Source organism: Perognathus longimembris, chromosome 2, assembly GCF_023159225.1.
Source record: "Perognathus longimembris pacificus isolate PPM17 chromosome 2, ASM2315922v1, whole genome shotgun sequence".
Classification (NCBI taxonomy): Eukaryota; Metazoa; Chordata; class Mammalia; order Rodentia; family Heteromyidae; genus Perognathus; species Perognathus longimembris.
In genome coordinates this window covers 148,572,104-148,598,570 of record NC_063162.1, presented here as the reverse complement: position 1 = coordinate 148,598,570, position 26,467 = coordinate 148,572,104, and the positions used below count along the sequence as shown (strand labels likewise).

The following is a 26,467-nucleotide window of genomic DNA, read 5'->3' as shown; positions in this document are numbered from 1 at the left end:
CCAGTGGACAAGGTTACATGTACCCCATGGTCTTTGGCAGGGAAAATATTCCTCATTTCTACCAGATAGTTGAGTGAACAACTTAAGAGCAGAGACAAATTACTTTGGCTCAGGGATTTCGGGGCTTCAGTCCAAGGTGAGCCGTGAATACGGGTGGCTGTGGTTGCTGGCGAGGTGGAGAAGCTGTCTTAGAGAGGAGATCATGTCAGATCTGAGACCTTTGTGAGGAGGAGCCAGCCCAGATAAAGCCCGAGGGCGCAAAGTTCCAAGCAAGCAAAAAAACAAATCAGTAGTGAAAGCTCCTGAGATGGCAGACGGCATAGCACGGTGTAGATACCAGAACAATGTAGCTGGTGGGAGGAGCAGGTGGGGCAGGGCCTGTGGAAGGGGGGTGGGTTGTATTTTAGGAGTGGTTGGAGCCAAGTGCCAGTGGCTCACACCTATAACCCATCTAGCTACTCAGGAGGCTGATATCTGAGGGTCATGGTTTGAAGCTAGCCTGGGCAGGGCGTCTGTGCGACTCTTACCTCTGACAAACTACCAAAAAAGCTAGAAGTGGAATTGCTAGTTTCCAGTAACAGAAACTCAGGGAGCCTCAGGACAAATGTAGTCTGCCATCTGTTTCCACAATGAAACTCTACTGGAACCCAGCCATGCCCATTAGTTTACACCTTGCCTAGGGCAGCTTTGGAGCAACAGGGCTGAGTAGTTGTGCAGGTGACTAGAGGTCCCCCAAGCCTACAATATTTCCTACGGGTGCTACTTGGACAGTGTTTGCTGACTCCTTGCCCTAGATGGCAGGCTGTCTGTGATTGTCACTGGTGGCATGGCTGGGTTCTAAGTGTGTTCTGTGGGGACTTCCAAGTTCTCTGAGGGAGTTACGGAAGACTGCAGCAAAGAGGAGAGGCTCTATTTCAACTCAGCCAAGGAGAAGAGAAAGAAGAGAAAGGGGCATTGATTGCAAGGAAGAACAGGACCCCTGGGAGGCAGCACACTGGCTGAGCCCTGAGCAGATTTTGTCTGTTCCACTTCCACATTGTAGGGAGGCAGAATGCCTGGCTGCCAACTTTCAGCTATGACGCTATGCAGGGGATCCCCAAGAACAGACACAGAGGACAGAAGGATGACCATATGACAAGCAGAAGGGAAGAGATGTTCTGATATCCCACCTGCCAAATCTTCACAAAATGAATGACTACACTAAGGATGGTGGCCACCAATGCTTAGACCACCGAGCACTGGTAACAGCTTTATGGGAACCACTTCAGTGACATTGTGACAACACTCTCATTTTCATGGGGGGGGGAAGGATGTGAGTGGGAGACAGATGTCCAGACAGGATCAGGAGCTTGTCCAAGGCACAAGGTGCTGGTAGGGACGTGGGACATGGACCCAGAAATTCATGATTCCAAAGCCTGTGCTCTTTTTTTTTTCTTTATTGTCGAAGTGAAGTACAGGGGGGTTAAGGTTTCATGTGTAAGGCAGCCTGTGCTCTTGATGCTGTCTTGCAATGTGGCTACTCTGAGTGTGGGAAAGCTTGGGTGTCCCATGTCAGAATCGACATCTCTTCATGCAGGTTTCACTGTGCATCTCAGGCTGGCTTGGAACTCAAGAGTCTTCCATTTTTGCCTCATGCACATCAGGATTACCGGCATGTAATTTGCCATCAGACCCAGCTCAAAACCTACACTTTGATAACACCTTAGGTGATTGCTAAGAACTCTAAAATTTGAACCACATTGTAATATAAGCTCTCCAAACGTTACCCTCACACTCTTACCAGGCATCCAAACTCCCATGCTCACCCCTTCTGCTTTGCGAAATGATTCACCATCACTGGCATGGAAACAGTTCTAGGATGGAGGTTGTGTTGGCATTTTTCTCCTAAAGGCTTTTAGATCGAATTCAATTCCAGAACTGGAACCCGGAGAAAGTTAGGACCCCTTTCACTTCGTGTTTTCTCAACTCTAAATGTGCTTCACACTAGGAAGTTTTAGAATCCATGGACCAAGCCTCAGTTTCCTCTGGAGATACTGGGAGAGGCCTGGAGAGTTCTGTGCGGGAACCCAACTTTGAGGATTTGATTTACAGAAAGACAACTTCCTTTTGGTGGCTGAGGATGCTGTCACATCTGCAAAGAGCCGGGTTCAGGTGCTCAGGGAGAGGACAAGAAGCACCAGGACTTAGCAGCCCTGATGGATCACCGGAATCAAGCCTGGACATGGGTCCCCCTTACACTGTCTCCTCCTCTCCCACGGAATGTCATTCCTCTAAGCACAGGCAGTACTCAAAAGGATGGACAAAGAAGCTAGATACACAAATCCTGCAGAACTCCAACTTCCAATTGTAACTCACATTGAAACTCATTTGAATAGTGAACTTACAGCTGAAATTGAGTGGCCCAATGATCTTAGAGAACTGATTCCTCTCTGGGGTACTTGGCATCTCTTCCAGTTGTTTCGAGGCACTGTATCGTAGGAGAGATAAAAGGGAAGGCTCCCTTCTATTAAAAAAAGCTGCTTCCTTTATAATTGGAGCTGACCTGAGATGTTCCCACAGCTCAATCTTTTAATAGGAATAAGCCTATGTTGTGATAGGGGAAATATCACCATTTTCTACTTGTTCTGAACAGGACTGGCTCCCCAGTTAGTAGCCCATGGCAACAACAGTAGAGATTGAGATCTATTATTAAGAATAAAATCGAAGTCAATAGTGTCTGCCTATCACATCAGGCTCTACCCTCTCATGTTCCACTCACTACCCTCTTAACCCCTAAATTCTAGAACGTGTAAAGGAAAAAACCAGATATTACTGTTGATCTCACAGTAAGGTACAATCAGAAGACCTGGTGATACATTATGGCACCACTTCACAGTTGGTAGGCAGGGACCCAAGGTCAGAGGTGAGTCCTCTTGTGTCTCAGCAAGGATCATGACCCCAGGTTTGTGTCAAATTATCTGTCCATGTGTTTGTCATAGACTAGCTGTGAGACCTCATTTAATCTCCTGAGATCCACTTCCCTCATCTGTCTACATTGGTTGATCTCTGAGACTCTTCTTCCCTAGGAATGGAAGACAAAGAGTTCTCTGTTCCTGTTTGAGCTGTACTTGATATGTCTGTGTCATCTATTAGTATAAATATATATCTATGTGTTTATATCCAACAATTCATATTAATGTATATTATATATCTGTATGTCTGACTATGAAAAGAAGTAGAGAAAGGAGAAAAGTCAGGAGCATGTTCTCAGCACATTGGTAGCACATTGGTATTGGTAGTGATCCAATTTAATCTAGATCATTATGACACAAAAGCCATATGAGGTCAAGACAATCTCAAGTAAATGGAATGCAGTAAGTGATGAGGGTTGGAGTAGAAAGAGGGAGAAGGTGAACCTCCATGCTGGTAATACCGCAGGCTGCCTTTACCCAATTAGGCATTCTTCAGGATTCTCCTTACACAGTTCAGAATGCATCAATCCACTTGGACTGTCAAGTATGACCTAATGAAATCCAACTGCCCTGATGTAGCATTCTAAGCTGAGATATGGGGGCAGGCAGGCTGGGTGTTTCTGGTGGGATTTGGCCAGATAGGCAATCTGAAGAGAATCCTAGGCACCTGGGAAGCCAACCAGCTAGAAAAGTTTCCAAGCATTGACAAAAAGAAGGAGCTTATCTTACGCTGAGGTCTTAGCAAATGAAACATTTCCCCCTTTTCCTACTCTAAGCTTAACATCATCTCCGATGGATTGAAAATCTTCATCTATGGATGTGGAACATGCCGGGGCATGTTACATCATCAGAGGCAGTTAGCTGGCCCTGCCTGTTTCCCAGCCCTGGGGCCACGTGGCTATTACACTGGAACCCGGAAAGGCGGTTCTAGCTGGCCCTGCCTCCCAGCCTTGGGACCATGTGTGGCTAAGATGGCACCTGATGGTGAACCTGGAGGCGGTCCTGTGGGCTGTGACCTAAAATTAGGCCGCCTCTTAGGATTGGTCCCTCGGCCCTCCACCCTTGATGGACAACTTGGGCCTCCTCTCACAGTCTCTAAATAGGTGCACGTGCACCCCTCCCCTTCCTGCTGATCTTTGACCTGATTGGCTCCTGTGCCTTATTTAATAGAAGGATCTACCTCAATAAACTAGACTTTGCACTGACTTAGCTCCGGACTGTCTGTTGTCCTCCAGTGAGGGAGGGCTGGGTGTGGGCGGTCCGTCAACCCTTTCCTTTTCTTGGCTTGCCTGGTTAGGGTGTGTTTCCCCATCTCTCCCGCAGGTCAGGAGAGCGCGGGGGCTAGAGACCCTGACACATGGAAAAGCAACATATGGACCCAGCTACCTTCTTGTTCACATGGTAGGGGACTGGCAGGGTATGGGTCCTGGCAAAATTACTATAGTTAAGAGAGCACAGCCTTTCTATTATTGTGGCACATAGGATTACATTCCCAAAGAACAAATGCTCACTGTCATTTGGATTTGACTCTATTACCATCGTCCTCTCCTTCCCTTTCTCCTTTGTCTCTGCCCCTGAGTCTCCTGATCTGGAGATGCTTCCTGGCTTGCCTTCTCTTCTTTGCTTCGGAGTCAACTTTACAGCTCTAAGAAATTGAATTTATATTTTAAACCTCCAGTGTGTGATGCAAGTGTCCTGCCTCTCAGTTCTTAGAGCCAGAGCAGGTTTATGGCACGGATGTGGAAGTAGTCATTGAATACAACATAGTTTCCTAAGTTGTTTCTACCTATGTTTACCCAAAACACTTGCTTTTGCAGCATACTTGCTCCTAATTAATTGTTTAAAGTCTATATCCCTAGAGGCAAGATGGTAAATCTCTACTTCATATGGCAGAGAACAAAACAATTATACAGCAAATACTACATTCCTTCAATTAATTATAGCCTCTATATACAGTACAAATAGGATTTCCATCTTCAAAAAATGGAAATCTTTTATTCTGTGGAACTGTAGTAGCCACAGCCAAGAAGGATCACATATTTAAGTTTGAAGACAATGTCTACCCAAGTATGGGTTTTCCTTCTCTTCTTCTCTTCAGCACTTCTATTTCTTCCCCTATGAGTTCTTGTGATTTAACAGAGGAATTTGTAATTCCTTTGCACTTTTTATCTTAGCAAACCATCCATCACCAGCCACACTTGCAGTTTCATTTAGATTAGAGGTTTCCATTTGGATGTATTTGGGGAAAAAAGTGTCAGAGCATATGCATTTCAGAGTGCTTTATGGGAAATGTAACAGCCCTGAGTGGAACCCACTGATTTTCTTTAGCATTTTGATTATATGGGTCTATGAGTTCAGATGAATCAATGTAAAAACGAAACTCAGCAGGCATGATGAAATCAACCAAGTCTACTGAAATGGTTGGGTAGAGCCTACAAAAATGATTTCATTCTCTGAAACTAAGGGATAGAACTGAGGCCTAATTGAAGAGGCATCTGGGAGCATCCATCATTCAGCTTCTCAACTGGAGAAAGACATTGTTCAACAATGGAATTCGATTTTCTAAATGGTAGTTCTGAACAGGCCTCAGTGAACAACACAAAATAAGTTAATCTCTATAAAAGCTGGGATAAATGTGCTATAGTATGTTTTAAATTATGTGAGGTTAACTTCCCTTCCCATAGCATTTATGTTAACTGATGTGGCAAGTGAGGTTTGTGATAAAACCCAAGCATATTTCCTAAGACATTTTAATCAAGCACTGAGAGAAGGAAAAGAGTGGAGTTAAGAAAACGATGCTCACTTTGCTTTTCTATTCTCTGCTCCATCTTCCCACTGGGAGGCTGAGTGATCAGAAATTTTTGTGCATATGCCATTTTCAAAGAAGTATTTTGTTCATCTGTACTATAGAAATGCTAATATTTGCAGTCCACATCTCATATGGGGCTGTGAGTATCCAAGGAGGGCAGACGTGTAAAACAAGAACACTTCAGCACTCCTGCACCCATTCCAGAACATTCTTAAATATGTGTAGGCCTACAAGTACTGACCACTGATTACTACCTGGACAGGTCCTGCTCTCTGATGCCTGGAAAAAGGGTAAAGCTCTCAGTCCTCTCTTCTCTCTCTCTCTGTCTTTCTCTCTCTCACACAGACACACAGCATTATTCATAATTGCAATTAAATAGTGACTTTGCTATTCTTTTTATTATGCACCAGGTAAAATACTCAAACTATAATGCCACAACTATATGGAGATTGAGGTATATAATAGGACGAGACAACAGGGCAAGGATAAATAATTTAAAAATACTTTAAAAAGCCAAATTCAGACTGGCACTGGTGGCTCATGCCTGTAATCCTAGTTACTCAGGAGGCTGAGATCTGAGTATTGCACTTGGAAGCCAGTCCAGACAGAAAAGTCTGTGAGACTCTTATCTCCTATAAACTAATCAGAAAAAAATAGAAGTGGCACTGTGGCTTAAGTGGCAGAGTACTCAAAAAATTAAATCCCCCCAAAATGAATCCTCAAAGAAACAATTGCCCCATCAATAAGTGGGCGGAAGATTTAAAGACTCACTTAAGAGGAAATAAGAATGGCCAATAGACACATAAAGAAGTGCTCAACATCTCTGGTCATAAAAGAAATGCAAATCAAAACAACATTGAGATTTCACCTCACCCCAGCTAGAATGGCTATTATCAAGAAAACGGATAACAACAGATGCTGGTGGGGATGTGGCCAAAAGGGAATGCTACTACACGGTTGGTGGGAGTGTAAACTTGTTCAACTACTCTGGAAAGCAGTGTGGAGGTTCCTCAAAAGACTAAACAAAGAGCTCTCCTATGACCCAGCAACTCTGCTTCTGGGCATTTACCCAATTGATCACAAACAAGGCCACACTAAAGCTACCAGCAGAATGATGTTCATTGCAGCATCATTTACCATCGCTAAAATACAGAACCAATCCCAATGCCCCTGAGTAGATAAATGGATCAAGAGAATGAGCTATATGGACACAATGGAATTCTATGCTTCTATCAGAAAGAATGACAGCACTCCATTCGTAAGGAAATGGAAAAACTTGAAAAAAAAATCATATTATGTGAAGTGAGCCAGACCCAAAGACCCATGTTTTCCCTCATTGGTAATAATTACAATACATCTAGGATAATCCTAGCAGAGGATCACAATAGCTCAATAGCTATGTATACACGATCATATAAGATGAAGCTAAGGGAAATGAACTCTTAGATAAGGAAATAAGAGTTTTTTTCATTGTTGTTATTTTTAATGTACTATGTGAAATTATTTCTTTTTTCTTTCCTATGGTTTATACCCTGTTGTCACTGTATTTGATTTTGGTACCCTGGGTATTATAGTATATACGTTTATCTGAATTAGGGAAGAGAAGGGAAACATCAAAACGGTAAGACCAAGTACAAAGGGCGAACCAACGCAACAGCTATACTCACAAGGCAGTATGTTGGAAATGAACTGTACAACTCGAGTGGGTGGGTTTGAGGGGGAGAGAAGGTGGGAGAAAAATGAGAGAGGAGGGAACAAGTTTCATAAGAGATGTACTCACTACCTTATGCATGTAACTGTAACCCCTCTGTACACCACCTTGACAATAAAATTAAAAACAAAAGAAAATGGCAGGAAACGTAAAAAAAAAAACAAAAACCCACTAAAAACCAAAGTCCAAAAATATATCCTTAGCAAGGGTGGCCATTTTGAACCCCTCTGCTAACCTCACTGCAGGCAGGGGACACGCTGCTTTGCATTTTCTATTGTCCTGCTTTGCTAAATCATTATTTGCTGCTGGCTTTCTCCTTTGTCAATGCATCTTTTTTGTGACATCCCTTGAAATGTTTTTTTTTTTTTTGTGGCAGACTTCAAAGACCACGGTTCACATGGGGGTTGGGAAACTGAGCTCCTGGCCTTGTCAGGGGTGCTTCATTCCTTCCCAGGCCTGGGGACAAAGCCATGGCATGCTCCCGCACAGAAAAGCATTCATCCTGTGCGTGTCCTGATGATGTTTCTAGAAATAGCAGCCTTGGAGTAGACATTCAAATGGATACTGACCACTATACTTTCCCTCTTTTGTCTTAAAGAAAATAAAGTCTACCTGAAATGCACCTTTTATTACTCCTTTCCTGAACATCCATTGCAATACCTTCATACCAGAAAATCTAATATTAAGTTCTGTTTTTCCAATATTTTTTTCATGTGTATTTCTCAAACATGATTTAAACTTCCCTTTTTTTTATTTCCCAGAGTACCTAGCAGAGTGATAGATCAAAAATAGACTCCTGATAAATTCTTCCTGAGGACTTGTGTATTGATTATGAAAGATCAACCCTAAATCAGCTATAAAACAATACACTCCAACATATACTATTTATTATCATTTGGGCCCTACCTTTAAGATTAAATTTTAATAAAAGTTTGCACAAGTGAAACTTTTGTAAGTATATTAATTACTTAAGGGGACTCTGTTCTCTAACTCAGAGCTCAATTCAGAATTAGAATTGATAAGCTAGAGATTTTTTTTCCATTACACGCTAATAAATAATTGTGATGTAACAACATTGATTTTCATTCTACAACACTCAAGGGCCCAATTGTAGAGAACATCATAGCTCCCCTCTCAGTATATTTGTTAAAACAGGCATATTGATTATTATTTTATGATAATATTCTTTCTTAAGCACTTAGGATTCCTTTTTTTTGCTGCACAGTTCTAATATAAACTGACTGGACAAATGGAGTATTACTATTCAATAAATGCATGATCAATATCCTCTGACCAATTCTACAGGTGGCGTGTTCATTCTTGCACTGTCAGAATGGAAACCAGTACAAACCCCATGATTCTTCTGTGTTCTCTTCCTTAATTGCAGACGGCCTCACTTTACTAAGTCCTAAAACTGTTAGCATGGATGATTACCTTGGTTAGGGCACCTCAACTCGTTATGATCAAGTCGGTCAAATTCTCCCTTGATTTATAGAAGTAGTGAAAATATTGCATCTCACACAATGCTTTTCTAGGAGGAATTCACATCCAGGCACTAAAAGTCTTGATGGGCTCCCTGGGAGCCTCTGTGACTCATGGGGTCGGCTCAGCAACGACGCTCAGAAAATGGAGAAGCTTGCCTGAGGTGTCCAGGCGAGCCAGTTATTCAGGGAGTGGAAATCTGGGTCTCCTAATGCCTGGCATACCAGCACAAGATGCACAGAACTCCCAGGAGAGTCGCCCAAGTCACGTGTGCAGACAGGAGACGGGGAAACGATGCCCAGGATGCTCATTGCAGAATCCCCATGGCAACCTTTTGCTGCTTCCCTCCCAGCGCACATAAAGCACACCGGAGGGTATCAGACGACATAAAATCCTAATGGTGCCCTTAATTAGGTGGGGCCATCACTCCTAACTCCCTTACCTCCCTCCCACTGCCCACCCTAGCGGCCCCCAATTCCTCTCTGGGCTTGCCAACACCTATAAGCAGGAAGCAGTTACAGAAAACAATCTTTGGCTTTGAAGGGACCATCAAGCTTTGATGATGATGAAGTTTGATAGCAATAATGTCAAACTTTATATGGTCATAATCCAAGTTTACAATGATACATTAAACCATAATGCTACTATTTATATCACCATAAAACACAGTTTATGGTGATATAAATAGTCACGCTAATGGCATTAACAGCAGCACTCAGTGGAATCCCAGCTGCTGACTGGCGCTATTAGCATTGCTATTTATATTACCATAAACCTAGGTAGTCAAACTTGTGACATAGGAACACACAAGGAAGATGGATATCCATATTTTATGTCTGAGTCTTGGCCCATGTGCCGGAGAGTTGGTGCTCGCTGCCCTCTGCTGGGCATATCGGCCTATCTAGCTCTCTACTTGGCTCTGCTCCTGTCATGTGATGCTTCTACAAGAGAAACCAATGCCAATCCGCCGATCTATTTCTTACATCCATTCAGAAGCCTGGAAGCATCACGGGAATTGGATAGGAATGTGCAAGCCACAGCTGCTGGCCAAACTTACTGTCTCCTTGACAGCGCAGGGGGCCCACACTCAGCTTGGCTTCTGAGCCTTGCCGGTCGGTGTCTCCAACCACCACCTGGCTCACTGGCAGGTGATCTTTGTAGGATAAGAAGCCAGCATCCTTCCTCCTGAATGAGAGGGGAAGACAGAAAAGGATGATGAGATGGAGTCAGAGTCCTGCATTTCCATCATTGTTCAAACTATTGATGCCGCTTCAGTTACTGCTCAGAAAGTGACTGAGGAAACTCTCAGCCAGAGTTCTCCAGGCCTGTCCTTGGCACGCTCTCAGTGTATGGTTTAGAAGCAACTCTGGCATATTCCTCTTCAGAAACACACAAGCAACCATAAGATTTCCAGAATTCACAACCAATATGTGATATACTATTTTAGGTTCAGAGTAACCAAAGTGCAGGCTCCAAGTGCACATGTAGAGTTAACGGAAACTTGTGGTAAAGTCATTTGAATCATAGATTAAAAACCCCTTTTACTTCCGAGCTAGGAATGCTGGCTCTAAATTGGGTTTGGGTTTCGTGGGTTTCAAGCAGTTTCTCCAAGGTCTTATACCAACTTACACATCTACCAGCAATGTCAGAGGATGCTGTTTGCTCAGGGTCCTTGCCCGTACTTGTACATGTACCATGAGCAGTAAAGTCACTGCCTGATAATGAATCTTGGGACAAGGTAAGAGTATTGTAAGAAACAGAAGTTTGGAACTCTTCAATAATTATGTCATTTCATTGCTCAAAGGGTAGGGTAAGTAACCTTATAGGAAATACTATATCTTTTAGAAGTTAGAAATGGCAATTTTAAATGCTTATGTTAATCTTATAAATACATGCTTTTAGCACAGGTTTGAATCTTTTAAGTGTTCAATTATTTTGTAAGAAAAATAGATTCATATCAGAGATGATAGATATTTATTAGCTCACAAGTTACTCAAGAATCTGAAGGAAGATGATTGAGGATTTTCCATTAGCTTGGACTTTATCATGTGCCAGTCTTAAAATATCAACATCAACAACAATGAAACAATAAAATTAACAAGAAACATCTTATCAGCACTTTCATTACTCATGTACATTTTTTTTTTTTTTTTTGGCCAGTCCTGGGCCTTGGACTCAGGGCCTGAGCACTGTCCCTGGCTTCTTCCCGCTCAAGGCTAGCACTCCGCCACTTGAGCCACAGCGCCGCTTCTGGCCGTTTTCTGTATATGTGGTGCTGGGGAATCGAACCTAGGGCCTCGTGTATCCGAGGCAGGCACTCTTGCCACTAGGCTATATCCCCAGCCCACTCATGTACATTTTTATGCCCAGCTTACTGACAGCAAGAATGAATTAAGGAATTTATTTTGGTCACCACCTCATATATAGTTGAGTCAAATTTGATGTCTGAATTTGAATCTGGACTATCAAGATCCTGTTTGGGACTTTCTATTAAAAATAAGGAAAGACTAAGCACTCCAAAAAACATCATGTTAATAAAAGGCCACCAAAATTTCATTTTTTTTTTATAGATAAGGTGAATCAAAAGGTCATGAAAGCAAAAGCAGACCCTGGAGCAGTGGCTCACTTACAGAATCCTAGCTACTTAGGAGGCTGAGATCTGAGGATCTGGGTTTGAAGCCAGCCCTAAAGTCTGTAAGACTCTTATCTACAACTAAAATCTTGAAATAGAGGTGTGGCTCAAGTAGTAAGGCACTAGCCTTGAACAGACATAAAAGCTAAGCAAGAGGTCAAGACCCTGAGTTCAAGCCTCAGTACCAGAAAAGAAAATCAAAAGGGGGTTACTTAGGGATGTGAAGGGGGAAAGAGAAAAGGAAACAAGAAAGAAAGACTTACAGATGGGATGAAAACAATTGCGCATTACACACATATATAGAAATGTCAGAATGAAATCCTTTAGTTGGTACAATTAACATATATGTTAATAAAAGATGAAAGAAGAAAACAATGCCTCTAGTTAGTCTGAAATGTTGAAGTTACACGTAAGTCATAAGCTCAGAGTTATCTGCAGTGTTTTACTTAACACTGGCCCATCTTCCATCTTATACAGAGCAAAAGAAATCCCTGGAAATACCCACTGCTCAAAGTAACCACCATTTTCAGTAGTACATAGGAGCTGTAATTGGGTGCACATTTATGGTCTGGTGATAAAGTTATTGACAAGCACCCAGGTTTTGATGTGATTCTATAGCACAATCTACTTCAAAGCCCCCAGGGAGCTCCTCCAAATATACATGTGCTATCCATCTTAGGACACTGTGTATTGTGCCATTGTTGTGCCTGTAAAACAAGGTTTTGTTGGAAGTTATGATCCTAGAGATTGGGATCAATCTAATTTAGGGAGATATTCAGGAACTATTTATCATGTTAGCATAATAAGCTAATTATATCTGGTAATGGACTTGGACATTGGAAAAATCCGATCATGCATTTCAAATAGGCTATGAACTCAGACTCTTGCCCCATCTGTCACGGTTACTAAAGTAGCACTTGCTTCTGTGATTCATAGGCTCTCATCTGGCATTAGTTGCTTCAGTAGTGTTTTCCTGGGGATTGTCTGACTCTGCCTTTCTTCTCTGCTTGCTGAGAAAGTAAACAAGCCTCCAGGCAGTTGAGTCTTGCCCTTTGGCTCAGTAAAAAAAAACAACAACCCAAAAAACCACAAAACCAAAATCCTAGAAAAATAAACATCTGATATTTCTACTATGGTGAAACTCTTCTTCTATCCGACGTTGTTGAACAAGGAGTCTGTCTGCCTCCTAACTCTAGCAGAGAGAAAGGGTTTCTTTGGGAAGATTTTAGGAGAATTTGGATGCCTTCAGAATGGTCACACACTTCCATTCATAACCTTCACGGCACCAGTGCTAGAAAGTTGTGACAAAATTCAGGAAGTCAAAGATCTTGATCTGGAAATGTGAAGTAAACAAATGGATACGCGACATTATTAGTTAGTAGGAAAAGGTAATTTAAACCACTTTGAAATGTGGTTTACATCTACCAGACCAGTCATAGTCAACAAGACTGACAATAAGTGTTGATGAGGATCTGAAGAAACCAGAGTCACACTGAACAGGACAGTGGATAGTTTCCCCCTTCCTCCCTCCCTCCCTCCCTCCCTCCCTCCCTCCCTCCCTCCCTCCCAAGTCCCTTGTGTTTTAATCCTGGAAAGACTGCAACTTTGAAAATACTGTCTGCTTCCTATCTTTACTGTCTCGATCTCTTTTCTGCCTACAAAGCCAAGCTCCTCTGCTCACCTATTGCTGTGCACATTTTGTTTTATAGGATATTTTTCGAAATGACACGTCTAACTTTTGAATCAACAACAAAATCCAATAAAATCTGTACATTCGGTTTGTCGTAATAGTTATTATTTGTGTGTGTGCGCATGTGTGTATGTGTGTGGTGTGCTGATAGTGGGGCTCAAACTCATGGCCTGAGTGCTGAGAGCTTTCTTGTTCAAGGCTAGGGTTCTACTACTTGAGCCACAGCTCTACTTCAGCTTTTTGGTGCTTAAGTGGAGGTTAAGAATCTCAGGGATTTTTCTGCCCAGGCTGGCTTCAAACCACGATCCTCAGATCTCAGCCTCCTGAGTAGCTAGGATTACAGGTGTGAGCCCCTGGTGCCAGGCACTGTTTGGTGTAATTTGGTCTCTTGCTAAGACAAAAGGCCACTTGTGGACATGGGGATCTCTGCGAATGGTGGATGTTAAACTGGAGAGAGGGAGTGATGAGGCAGGTACCTAGGAGGATCTAGGTAGAGTGTGATTGCCTCTTCCTGAAAGGGAGCCCCGTACCATCTTTGTGATTTCTACCCAAGTAGATGGAAGGAATGCTTTGAAGAATGCCAGATCATTCCTCAAAGCCTGCATTCACAGATCACACAGGGACTCTGAAAGACAGTTGGGGGATCAGAAAGTGAAATAAACAGAATCATCTGATGCACGGGGAAGCAGAACTTCCTAAATGCTTCTAATGGTACCTTCAGTCACCATTGACACTGAGCCTCCTCGTTGCTGTCAGATAGTCATCCCAACAATGCAATTAAAGTAATTAGGGAAATAACCATCACAATTAGATCTTAGAATCCATGACTATGTCTCCTATGAAATGAAAGTAATTACAGATTCAATTACTTCTTTTCAATGGGAATAGATTAGTCCTTTTTATACATGCTAGACAATTATTTGTTCAGTTTAGATGTGTGGAAAGCTCTTGTAATTTTGAGATTTTTATGCACAATGTTCTCCTTGACTTGCCTTTCTGGAATGCAAGTTCCCTGAGGGCAGATGCATTGTTTCTTGAAACTTTAAACAATAAATCCATGCAAACACTTAAAAGTGGCTGGTTTCCAGCCGAGGCAGCCACCTCCGTGAGACTCTTATCTTCCAGTTGACCATCAAAAAAAAGCCAGAGGTAGAATTGTGGCTCTAGTGGTAGAGTGCTAGCCTTGAGTACAAAAGTTCAGGGACAGTGCCCAGGCTCCGAGTTCAAGCACCGGGACCCCTGCACACACACATTGGATGCCTTCATGTGTTTTGTGATTAAATAAAAACACATGCAAATGTAGTAATAAGGCACAATTAAAATCACAATTATCAGCATATACTTTCTATCAATGGTGAGAGGAGATTTTTTTAAAAGGTCTTTCGACAGTGTATGAAGGGGTTTTACTTCAACATCTCAATCTGTGAGTACATGTGTTTTGATCAATGTCACCCCTTTCCATTGTTTTCTCCCATCTCTCCCAACTTCACCTATTTCCTCAATTTACCTAGTTCCATTTTCACATCTGTACATTGGCTATCATGACTGTATGCTCCTATTCTTTCTCTTGCATCCATCTGGGCCCTTCCTCTTGCCTCCCCCTCCCCCTCTTTCTTTACTGAATTAGTTCTTTGAGTGCTCATGAAATACTTATCCATTATTCTTTTTTCTGTAATTGAGATTTTATCTCACAAAGTAATATTTGAAGGATTGACCACCATCCAGTTTTCCCAGGTGCGTATAGGCATCAGATAAACCTCAGGTATATGTGAACCTGCTTTGATGTGCAGACAGGGCAATTCACTTAAGCCCAGCTGTACACAATTCATTGTGGGCCCAAGGAAAAGCCACCAACTTCCTAGACTTAGTGGCCCTTTCAATGACCTCTGTCTCCTTGCTCAGACCCCTTATAAGCCTGGTCCCAAATTCAACCCCCTACCAATCCCGCATGATTGTCTGTGCCCCTCACTGTTCCTCAATAAAACAGTCCTCGTCTGTTGACAGTCGAGTCTGGCCTATTCTTTTTTTGTTCTCCTCTATTTTCCTAACAATATTCACTTAGGAGCTCCATATGTTATTTTGTATGATATGGAGAAAAAGGGCACAAGACTTAGTTCTTAAAGATGAATCTTTAAGATTAGACTTCTATGTGAATGTAAGTTGGTTAGTTCACGTAGGCCATTTTTTTTTTACACAAACATGATACAGTTTGGTTCTTTAATTCTACTTCTGTATGTGTTTAATTTTTGAACATGAGTAGTGATTGTTTAAACAGATTTGAAACAACATAAATGTTAGACCCAGTTTTATGGGGTGCGGTCACTTCTGGTGTGAATCTTTTCAGGACTGGACTTCCTGGTCCTAACTTTCTGGCTTCCTGGAGTAATAGGGGTGTGTTTTTAGAAGATTTTCTCCTAATCATGCTTACTTTGGAGAGTTAATAGACTAGAATTAAAACATTGTGTGCTTTTACGTACCTGACTGGTTGGTAACTGAGCAAGGAGAAATAGTTCAAATCTCAAATACCCTGAATGTATATTTGAGACACGTACATTTATGTTTCAAGTTCTGCTAAATCACTTTTAATTGATTTACTTTTAATAATAAGGAAAAATATTCTTTTTATTTTTATAGAAAACTTGTCTCACTGGACTGAAGACAAGATCGGACTATTTACATTTTACTTTGCCCACTGTATTCATATTTTTGCCTAAATAAGAGATCTTTATGTATATAATTTTTTTGTAAATCGTGGTCATAGATTGGTTGCTTGTCAAAGAGACAGACCTTGTTGTGTGACCTTCTTGCCATTTCCATGCATTTATTTCCCTAGCAGTTAATGAGAAACTGTTGGCATATCAGAAATGCTCAATGTGAAAACATTCTTTTATAGTATCTCAGTATGGCTCTAAGACACAGGGTAAATAATGCGAGTTTTCTCAAGGTTTTGAAGTTGTGTTTCTTACCAGCAAACAAGTGCAGGAATTATAATGGCATGTGTACCTGGTCCCTGAAGACTCTCTCGTGCTTTAGCATGGGTTATCTCCCTTCTCACTCATGGATGGTGGGATTCTTCAAAGGGTGCTTCTAGCTGGCTTGATTTCAGAGGCTCTACATCTCATTTACAGAGTACAATCATATGCCCTTTTCTCATAGAACTCTGAACATTGGGGCCATTATCAAAACCTCCATCTACCTTTGCCCAGATACAGATATTCTAGGCTGATGTAATTCTGTTGGACTCTCGTGTTCCTCTGACATAGGTCAAGAGCTCTGATTCATATTCTCAATGTTCGTCCTGCTCACTATTGTGATGTCGCTGTTGGTGGGGAGTAGATAATATTTGCAGACATCTCTGCAAATAAACCTCTCCTACAGATCTCCTAGATTCCTCCAGGAGTAGCTGGGCTTGCTTGGAGGAGGGACACTGGACAGTACTGACAGAGCTGAAAAGCTTGAAATATAGGGTTCACTTAGTCCAGTTTACAAGGTGGAGAAGCCCAATTTATGACCGATTCTTGTATATGGAAAAAAAACACCTTTCTATAGTTAGCTATTATGTGCCTTTAAGTCATTGTACAGAGAGGTTTCCTTTCAACGTATCAATTTATAAGTACAATGCATCTTGATCAGGGTCACCCCTCCCATTGTTTTCCCTTCATCTCTCCTGACCTCATCCACCTCCTCAAGCTACCCAGTTCCATCTTCATATATGTATGTTGAATTTTATGACTGCACTTGCCCACCCCTCCCTTCCTCATGCTACCCTCTCTCTCGGTTTCCCAACTCCCTCCCAACCACACAGGATTCCACTTCCTGTATTCACTTGATTAAACTCTAAGTCAGCGTTCCAAAGAAATGTCCCCCTGCAGACACTGTGCTTTAGTTAATATGTTGTTTATATAGGCATATGATCGTATGTTTTCATATGTTTATTGTTTAGATAGAAGTTCCACACATGAGAGAAAACATGAGCCTAACTTACTTTACACATGTATATATGAATATATATGTGTGTATATATATATATATAATATTTTCTTAATCAACTTATCCATTGTAGGGCATCTGGTTTGTTTCCATAACTCGGTGATGGTGAATAGTGCAATGATAACATGGGTGTGTGAGTGTCTTTATTGTATTGTGACTCTTAATCTTTTGGATAAATAACCAATAGTAGTATCGCCTGAACAATTTTTGTAATATTACATTGTTATTTGACTTAATCTCTGGATAGACTGTTCCTTTGCTGTTTCCATAGATCGCTTTGATCACAAAAGACAATAATCAGACTATTTTTCTTAAATAGTTACAGTGCTCAATAGAACATTAATTCTGTTGCATTTAGCCTCAGAAGGAAGGACATGGTGCCTTAGGTTCTTCTTTTATTATGGATTGGACCATCTTAAAAGATGGTCTTTGCCAGTGATTCAAGCCTTCTTTTTTTTTAAGAAAGAAGCATCACTTTCTCTTCCTGTGGCCAATTCTAAAGCCCCCTCCCAGTAACAGTAATCCATATTAATCATTCTCTTATTGATTGCCATAATCTTTTCTCTACGAACATCATATCATCATCGTCAACATAGTTTGTCCTTCCCACTTTCATCTCAGCAGGTGCTTTGCTCACCTCGTGAACACAAAAGATGTGTTTGAAGGAGAAACTGGTTTATTTTACTAGGCTCTGAACTCTGTGAGGCCTTTTAGATGATCAATATTTGTTTTTGTATTATTCATATTTCCATGATGCCCTGGGGTATACAAGCAGCTGATAAAAGGTATACCCACACCCGCTACAATAATGAAAAGTGTTTGTATTTTAGAATGAGATGATTTGAGTGTCTGTCCATTCGCTTATGCATTCATCCATCTATCCATTCATCCATCCATTTTACCCATCTAACTGTTACCTTACTGAGCTATCTCCTTATCACCAAAAAGAGTTTAAAAGTTACAAATGCTTACACCGTTCTTGAAGAGTGTTTTGAAAGGATGAGAAAGATTAGGTGGCTCATGCCTGTAGTCCTAGCTACTTCAAGTAGCTGAGATCAGAGAATGGTTTTATGAAGCCAATTAATCAAAAAAGTGCCAAAATGGTAGTGTGGCTCAATTGAGCTCTAGCTGTGAACAAAAACAAGCCAAGAACGAGTATGATGGCCTGAGTCCCAGCCCTGGCACCAGCACACATAGGTGCGCATGCACACGCACACAAGATTAGTTGATTTATGAGTTATCTCTCACTCTTCTTATTGTTGGTCAGAAATGACAGGTTTTGCCTGCTCAACTGGTGTTCAATTTTGTCAAGTCCAAGGCAGAAAAAGAGAAACAATTTTAGGAGCAAAATCTTGTGATAGATTTGATCCCAATGAGGGAATCCGACCTCAGCCCTGCTCTCCAAGTGAAAACCATTTCTTATGAAATTTATTGTCTATCCTATAAAGTTGAGCAGAGTTAGGGAAGGGATGGGGAGGGAAGGGGGGGAGAGGTGGGTGAGAATGTTGAAAGGGGTGACATTGATCAAGATATATGGTATTCACAAACTGCTTTGTTAGGGGGCAACTCATGTACAGCTACTTAAAGATAATATAAACAAATGAAAGAAAGCTATCAATCAAGAGTGAAACAAATCGCTTTCGCTAAGGGACTAATAGTCGGAAGGTCTCGAGATCAGATTCCAGGATGAATTAAGAAGGATGAACCAAAGAAAAGTGAAAATAAAAATGGCCTAAAGTCTGAGAGGGAGCCAATAGAATTACGATTAATGTAAACTGAGAGAATAGAAAACTTTTTGGACTGGGTGCAGGTGGCTCACACCTGTAATCTTAGCTACTCAGGAGGCTGAGACCTGAGGATCACAGTTTGAAGCCAGCCTGGACAGGAAAGCCTGTGAGACTTTTATCTCCAATTAACTACCAGAAAACTGGAAGTAGAACTGTGACTCAGAGTGGTAGAGTGCTAGTCTCGAGCAAAAGCAGCTTAGGAACAGTGCCCAGGTCCTGAGACTTGAACTCAGGACTAGCCAAAACAACAACAACAACAACAACAAAACAAAAACGAAAACAAACTATGAAGAAAAGAGCTCATAATAAATGGGAATTGAAAAGGTAGAGACAATCCCTTAATTTCTGTTTTGAAGTTGGAATGAGAAATTGAAGAAACATTAGAGTAGCAAATAGAGGAGTTTGAGCATGAAACTATATATAGGCTGGGAGCTGAATTCATTAATTAGATTTTCATAATTTATATCTGTAACCAGCTTGCCAAACTTATTTTACAAGTTTGGAAACACAAAGTCATAAATATTCTTGTCTTAAATCCATAGACAGCATGTAGCTTTGTCCAGATGATGCTTAAAGTGACATTTTAATAATTAGAAATATTTGGACCATGGTTGGGGACCAAGTAACGTGTTAACTCCTTGTTTCAAATGAGGTAAAAATAAAAAGGCCACCTGAGCCTCATTCTTCAAACCACAGATAATCAAGTTCATGTGCTTATGAAATGATGCCAGTTTATTTTGGGAAAAGATTTTGGGACCTACATTGCTGGACAATGACCTAAAAGAGAACCAACTGGATCATTTCACAGTGAGCTTCTGAGCTTTGTGATTGCCTACAGTCTAGTGGATCTTTCCTCTTTGTTGGCTCTGGAGGAAAACTGAAATTCAGTAACCCACTCAGGGACATTCTAATTCTCCTGTTAATTAGATTTTAATAAACAAGGTCATCTCTATTGGCAAGCTTATTTCACAATTTCAAGAGGGAGCCATTTATGATATGGTCCAACTCATACAAATTAAAAGACATATAAATTCTCCCCTCAGAACAAAGCAATAAAAATTCATCATTGTGAAATTGAGAGCTAGAAAATAACACCAAAGAAAAGAGTGGGAGGCCTCAACTTGTGGTGCTATGCAAATCTTGAACCATGAAAAACCCAATTTAGCAACAGTTTTATGGAGTGAATGAAGCATATGAGCATGCTTGTGTGAATTCATCTCTCTCTTGAGGATCCAGAAGGGGAAATTGCCACATACTTCTTATAGGTCAGAGTAGCCATTTTGCAAAGCAAAACAAAACAAATCTGAAAACAGGAAAGAGAAGTGATGCAGACAAGACTGGGGAAGATTTGGTCATTGTATTTCCCTGAAGTGCGTACAATCTTGATGGCTGATTATAAATGATGCAGAGGTTGGTGTATTAGGTCTGTTCCAGCTGCCACAGTGAGACATCAATGCCTAAACAGTGCATTCCCCCCACATATACCCCGGCCCTTACATTTCTGAAGGGTTAAATATAAGATTGACCAAAGGATTTTTTTCTGTTTGTTTATTTGTTTTGTATGATAAGACATCCCTTTTATCTGGCCTGTACTTGGCTGCCTTTTTATTGTGTCCTAACATGGCCTTTCCTTTGTTTACACGTGTGGAAAGACAATTCCCTCCTATCTGTTCCTTTTCTCATAAGGGCAACAATTCAGCCAGGTATGGTGGCATATATCTGCACACCCAACTATTCTAGAGTAGCGGCAGGACAATAATGAATTTAAGAAGAGTCTAGGCAGAATTAGTTAGACCCTATCTCAAAAACAAAATACAAATGAAAGGTCTGGGGGCATTTCTCAAATGATCTAGGCTGTGAGGTTCTGGGTTAAATTGTAGTAGTAATGAAAAAAAAAGGACCCCATATTTATGACCTCATCTAACATTATTTCCTTAGGGGCACTATCTCCAAATGGAGTCACAATGAAGCTTAGGACTTTAAATGATAATTTTTGGAGACACAATTCATAGTTTTTGTGAATGCTGTTACCAGGGCTTGAAATCAAGGCCTTGTCCTCCAACTCAGCTTTTACACTTACAGCTGATGATCTTCACTTGAATTCAGTGCAGTCTACATCTCCAGTCTATAATTCTGTCGGTTAATTTCTTCCCAGACAGGCCCTGAGATCCTCAGATCTCAGTCCTCAGCCTCTTGAGTAGCTAGGATTACAAATACAGGCTACTAGCTCCTGACTTCGTATGGTTTACAGCTCATCTATCTATCTATCTATCTATCTATCTATCTATCTATCTATCTATCTATCTATCTATCTATCTTTCTAGTCTATCTACCTACCTACCTTCATTCTGGAAAGTGGTAATATATTTTCTTACAGGAAAAAAAGTGTTTGATTTTTGGTTTGAGAAAGGATGTATGTATTCTCTATTTTCCTTTTGAAGACCTAAAATATCCATTTGAATTATAAAAACTATAATACTCGCATCAAATAAAATATATTTAGTTTTGTTTTAGTTGGCATCCTAGAAACAGAACTTTTCCACCATACATACTAATGTATGCAAAAATAGTGTTCTGCCTTATGCCAATCTGTGAAGCATAGATTTTGGCATTCAATAGCTTCTCAAATATAGCTTTAATGGGAAATCATTTCCAGAGCTTTGGAATGAAAATGTGAGATTAGCAGACAGAAAGGGAGAGAATACTGGCAGGTCCTTAACACCTTGATGATGGATGCCACACGTGGCTTCTCACCACCAGCGATAACGTATGTCCTAATCACCTAGGATGGTCCAACACTTGGGGGTTTTGCAAAGAAACCAATTACATTCCATTTCCTTCCTTCAGAAAGAAATGAGAATCTACCCAGTCCCGGTGTCTATTAACAGAGGAATTACAAATCAATTTGGACATATTCATATAATAACTACCAATAAAATAAGATGCAAACCTAGGTCTATGCACAAAAACATAGTAAATATTAAAAGCATAATATTGAGGGAAAACTCCAATCGTTCTATTTATGTGATGGTCCAAACCAGGCACAGTGAGTTTTAGGTAGTCATTGAACTCAGAAGAAGAGGTTGCATGGGAGGGACTGATGAGGACCAGAGAAGCTGATCATGTTACATAGCTTGATTGGAGTGAGGATTTCATGAGAAGACTCGCATGCAAAACAGGATTGAGTTGGATACTTAAAAATCTGTGCACTTCCCTCTCAGAAGGAAAAAATCATGAGTGACTTGTCATTATTTTCCAGGACAAAAGTGTTAAGTTCTCAATCCTGTTCCCTTCACAAGAGGAATCTCAGTTAGCTCCTCAATATCCCCCGTGTCTAAGGTTCCCAGGCACATTCCAGTTATTATTGGCCGACATTGCTCGCTGCTGTGCTCTAGTCTTTCTGGTTTGCATGCATTCCCTTACCTGGGATGTCACTTCTCGACTTCCTGCCTAGTGGAACTCTACTCAACTTTAAGGCCTTCCCCAGGTGACATCTCTTCTGTGACACTTCTCCTGACCTCTCCAACAAATCAACGGTTGTCTTCTTTGGGTTTCTACAGCAATTTAGTCTACAGATAATATATAATCGTGGTTGACGTAGACTATGAATTTTCTGAGACCTTCCTGCTTTCAGATATTTCTCTGCTTCTGTAATGCATTGCTAGTATGTGTGCTTGATTTTGGAACAGGTTATGTGACCAAGGCAAATATAACTCTCATGATATAGTAGGATAGGATCTGATAATTCTCTGTTCTTCTAACTGCAATGAGTCTTTCTTGAGTGATGATGGATGATGTCATCCCTGTAACCATGGGAACGGACCTTCTTATTATAGTAGTAATGATCTCTGCACTCCAAGCAAATTTTACCTTTCCAAAAGCAGCACCACGCATTGTGAGTTTGGCATGGCATATTGTACTGTCATGTTTCACAGGCATAATTAGTGGTTGGAAGGCATGATTGTGATAACTTAATTTGGAACATTCATATTTTTTCCTGGGCAGGATAATAACCTATTTAAGAAAAGTTTCTGATGCCAAGCTGTGTTTTGTTTCTACATCTTTCTATATTGGCAAATTTTTCATTTAACTCTCAATTTTATTGTCTGTCAAAAATTAGAAAATTTAAACAAATTTCAATTATTTAGCACTGTTCCTGGCACATGGAAAGACCTGGTAACTATTAGTTTAAACTATGCAAAATCATTAATATCCACATAAGTGTAATATGAAAAACAGAGGACTCTATTTATTCCAACATCATTATGAAAATCATCATAAATGATCCTCTTTATAACATATAGTTTAAACTTCAATAATTGATAATAATTTTGTCAAATTGGTTTAGAGATGACTGATGGGTATATTTAGAAGACATATCCAACATATGGGCAAAGAAAGTTAACTTTTGGGCTCATGCGTTCTTCTAAATGATGAGAAATGGTCTCTCTGTAAAGAGTTTACCATGGAGAGCGTCAACTTCCCAGGCTTCTCCTACCCTTGTGTGAGTTTGAATGTCTTGCATACAGCTTCAAAGTTAGCCTGCAGAGCACATAAATTCATATTCTAAGAAACTGCATATGTCCTCACAAGATATACATATGAATTTCTTTAAATGTGTCTCCAAGCTGACTTGATAGAAGTTCATTTTTACCAACTTCTTGTTATAAATTTCAGACTGTCTTTTCCCTTTCAATAAATATATGTTGAAGATTCCTTTCTGTTCCCAGGCAATGCTACGGGTCTGGTGGAGGGGAAGGGTTGCAAAGATTAATTCTAACTCTCACTTTCAGGTTCCATACACTTTACCAAGCTCTCCATGTTGTGTTCATTTTTCTGTCATAATTAAGTATGCAGTACATCAGGGATCTGTAGTGTTTTACTTTCTTTTTATAACTCTTCTCTTGATTTCCCCTAACTCTTCATTTCATGCTATGGCACTTCTATAGGTCTTTGAGGATAAAGTTTACATCCTTTGAATAATTTTAATCTACTTTTATTCCTCTAATAAAGTTTATACTCATTTACATAGCTCCACACATTTTTAAGGGTATCATGCATTTTAATTATAATTAGAAAATGAATATTCGATGGCTGAGATTCTGAAATAAAAAGTATAATACCAGTGATAATAATGAACAATATCTGGAATCTTTTATTGTAGAACTACCAATGAGAATAACCTAGTGGGAATAACTAATTTGTTCAAGCTGGTTAGAGTGAGTGCATGGGGAAGGAAATGTTTTAGTATTACCCAGTAAAAATGTGCTTGCTTTTATTTCATGTCTTTTTATTGGGAGATTGTAGAGCACATTAGTAATAATGCCATTACTGGGTAGGAGACTCTCTTGAGAAAGTAGGCCCTGGTGTTAGCTCACACATCCCAAGCTGTGAGAGATAGAACACTCTTTGCCCGCTGTCTTTTGATCATGGGCCTCGTGGCTCTGGGGAGCTGTTGAATGTCTGCATTGGCTCATTTCAAATGAGCAAACAAGAGATCCCTCTCTGACATTCCTCAGAAATATCAAACAACCCTGATGTAGTAAGTAGAACAGATCAAAAAGGAAGCCTGGCTATTTAGAAGAAAGGCAAGAGTGAGAGAAAAGGATCTTTTCACTTAGTTCATCCTAGGAATAAAAAGACACATGATGTTGAAATAGGCAGAAGTTCAGTACAGAGAATATAAATTAATTGTGAGATGGAAAACACAGACTTCTCAAGAAGCCAGGTACAAGACGTCTGGTATGAATAGTTCTGGGTTGAAAAGAAGACAGAACTATATAGCATCAAACCATACTTAATTCAGAAAGCTTTTTTTCCCCCAAAAAAAGTGAAAGGCTGGGCTTCTATGACCTAGCTATAATCACCTTCTTGCATATTATTTCTGTCTTTAATTAACATTACCAACTTTTGGAACTTACTAGGTAACTTTGGATCCATAATATGACCCTGTTCTCTAAAAACCAAACTAAGCTGGGTTCAGTGCTCCTTGAGAGGTAGATAGGGAAGATTGCTCTTCAAGGTCAGGCGAGACATGAAAGTTAGAGAGACCCTCCCTCACCAAAAAAGCTGGATATGGTGGTGCTATATGGCAGGCATAACAGGAGGATCATGAAAAACTCAAGACTCTGCTTGAAGAATTACTGAAGCAAAAGGGTCTGTCAGTATGCTCTAGTGGCAAAAGCTTGTTATGTTATCTAAAAGCAAGTGTGAAGCCCTAAGTGCAAATAATACTTAGTATTAAGTCTAGTACTGCTTAAAAAATCAAACCAAGCCAACAAACTACCTGTGTGTAAGCTGCTACTTTAGAAAGAAAAAGGAGCTAGGGGAATATGGTACTCAAGGTTCAACTACACAATGCACCTATGGAATTATCACAACCATATGATTAGTGTATGCTAATAAACAAAACAAAAAAATGAAAGAAAGAGAATTAGGTACTTGGGTATAGTATCATTGGGTGCCATGTAGAAAGGGGCTTTGTCTCCACAGTGTACCTCAGTACATTGGGCTCAGTGGGTTTGTAACTTCCTTAGACAGGACAAGATACACAATAGGCTGGTTAAACGCTATCTGTTATTCCCTCTATGAGTTTATCTCTTGTCCATCTGGAATGTTTTCAAATTTATAGGTAATCCAAGACTTAAGTATATGTTTTAGTTGAATATAGCTGAACCCGTAAGAATACTACTAATAATGCGAAGGCTGGTCCCACCCCATTGGCTAATCATCTCACTATTCGTTAGGTTTCTTTGCTGCTTCAAAATTTGTCAGTGGAGACAAAAAGCTTATTCTCTTTATGACTCTGGTTGGTCCTACTTATTCCCCAATTATGAGGTTGGCTTATGCTTACTACCTTATAATAATAATATAATATAACAATATCTATTTCACCACATCCTCAACAAACACTGAATTTTATTGACCCAAGCCCATTTATGACCACAGAATTACAGTATCGGTGGGGATGTCAACTTGAGAGCTGAACTATAACCACTCCAGGATGCTACTTCTGCTGCCACTATTTTTGTTTGTATTTTTGTTTTGCGGGGGAGGATGGGCAAAAAGGTGGTCTGGCAAACATTTGCAACAAGGAGTCAGCAATCTTCTGACTGAGCCTAAAGGGCCTGAGAGAGCTGAAGGGCTAAAGTTTGTTCCTAGGATAATGGATCAGTTTTGGGGAAAAGAAGCAATTTTGAACAGGAGATGATATGACTTTTGTGGTGCCAAAGATGTGAAAAAAAATAAAACTCCTGATTTTATTGAAAGCAATGGTTGACATGCTGGGAGGTGCTTGGCCACGTCCAGTGATGGAAACACTGGATACTGGTTATCTCTCTGAAGAAAGTAACAGAGACATCCAAGTAGCAGCTGCATCATGAGCCAAAGCAGTGGCTTCATCAGAAAGCCTGTGA

At 40.5% G+C, this 26,467-nt stretch overlaps 1 protein-coding gene across 1 annotated transcript in view; it reads right to left on the bottom strand.

Annotated features, from left to right (window-relative positions):
• Cntnap2 (contactin associated protein 2) overlaps positions 1–26,467 on the bottom strand; it is a 1,597,185-nt gene that overhangs the window by 295,167 nt on the left and 1,275,551 nt on the right. The window contains exon 15 of the mRNA XM_048340407.1: positions 10,011–10,138. Coding sequence (XP_048196364.1) covers positions 10,011–10,138 — 128 coding nt within the window. The remainder of the gene's footprint in view (positions 1–10,010; positions 10,139–26,467) is intronic.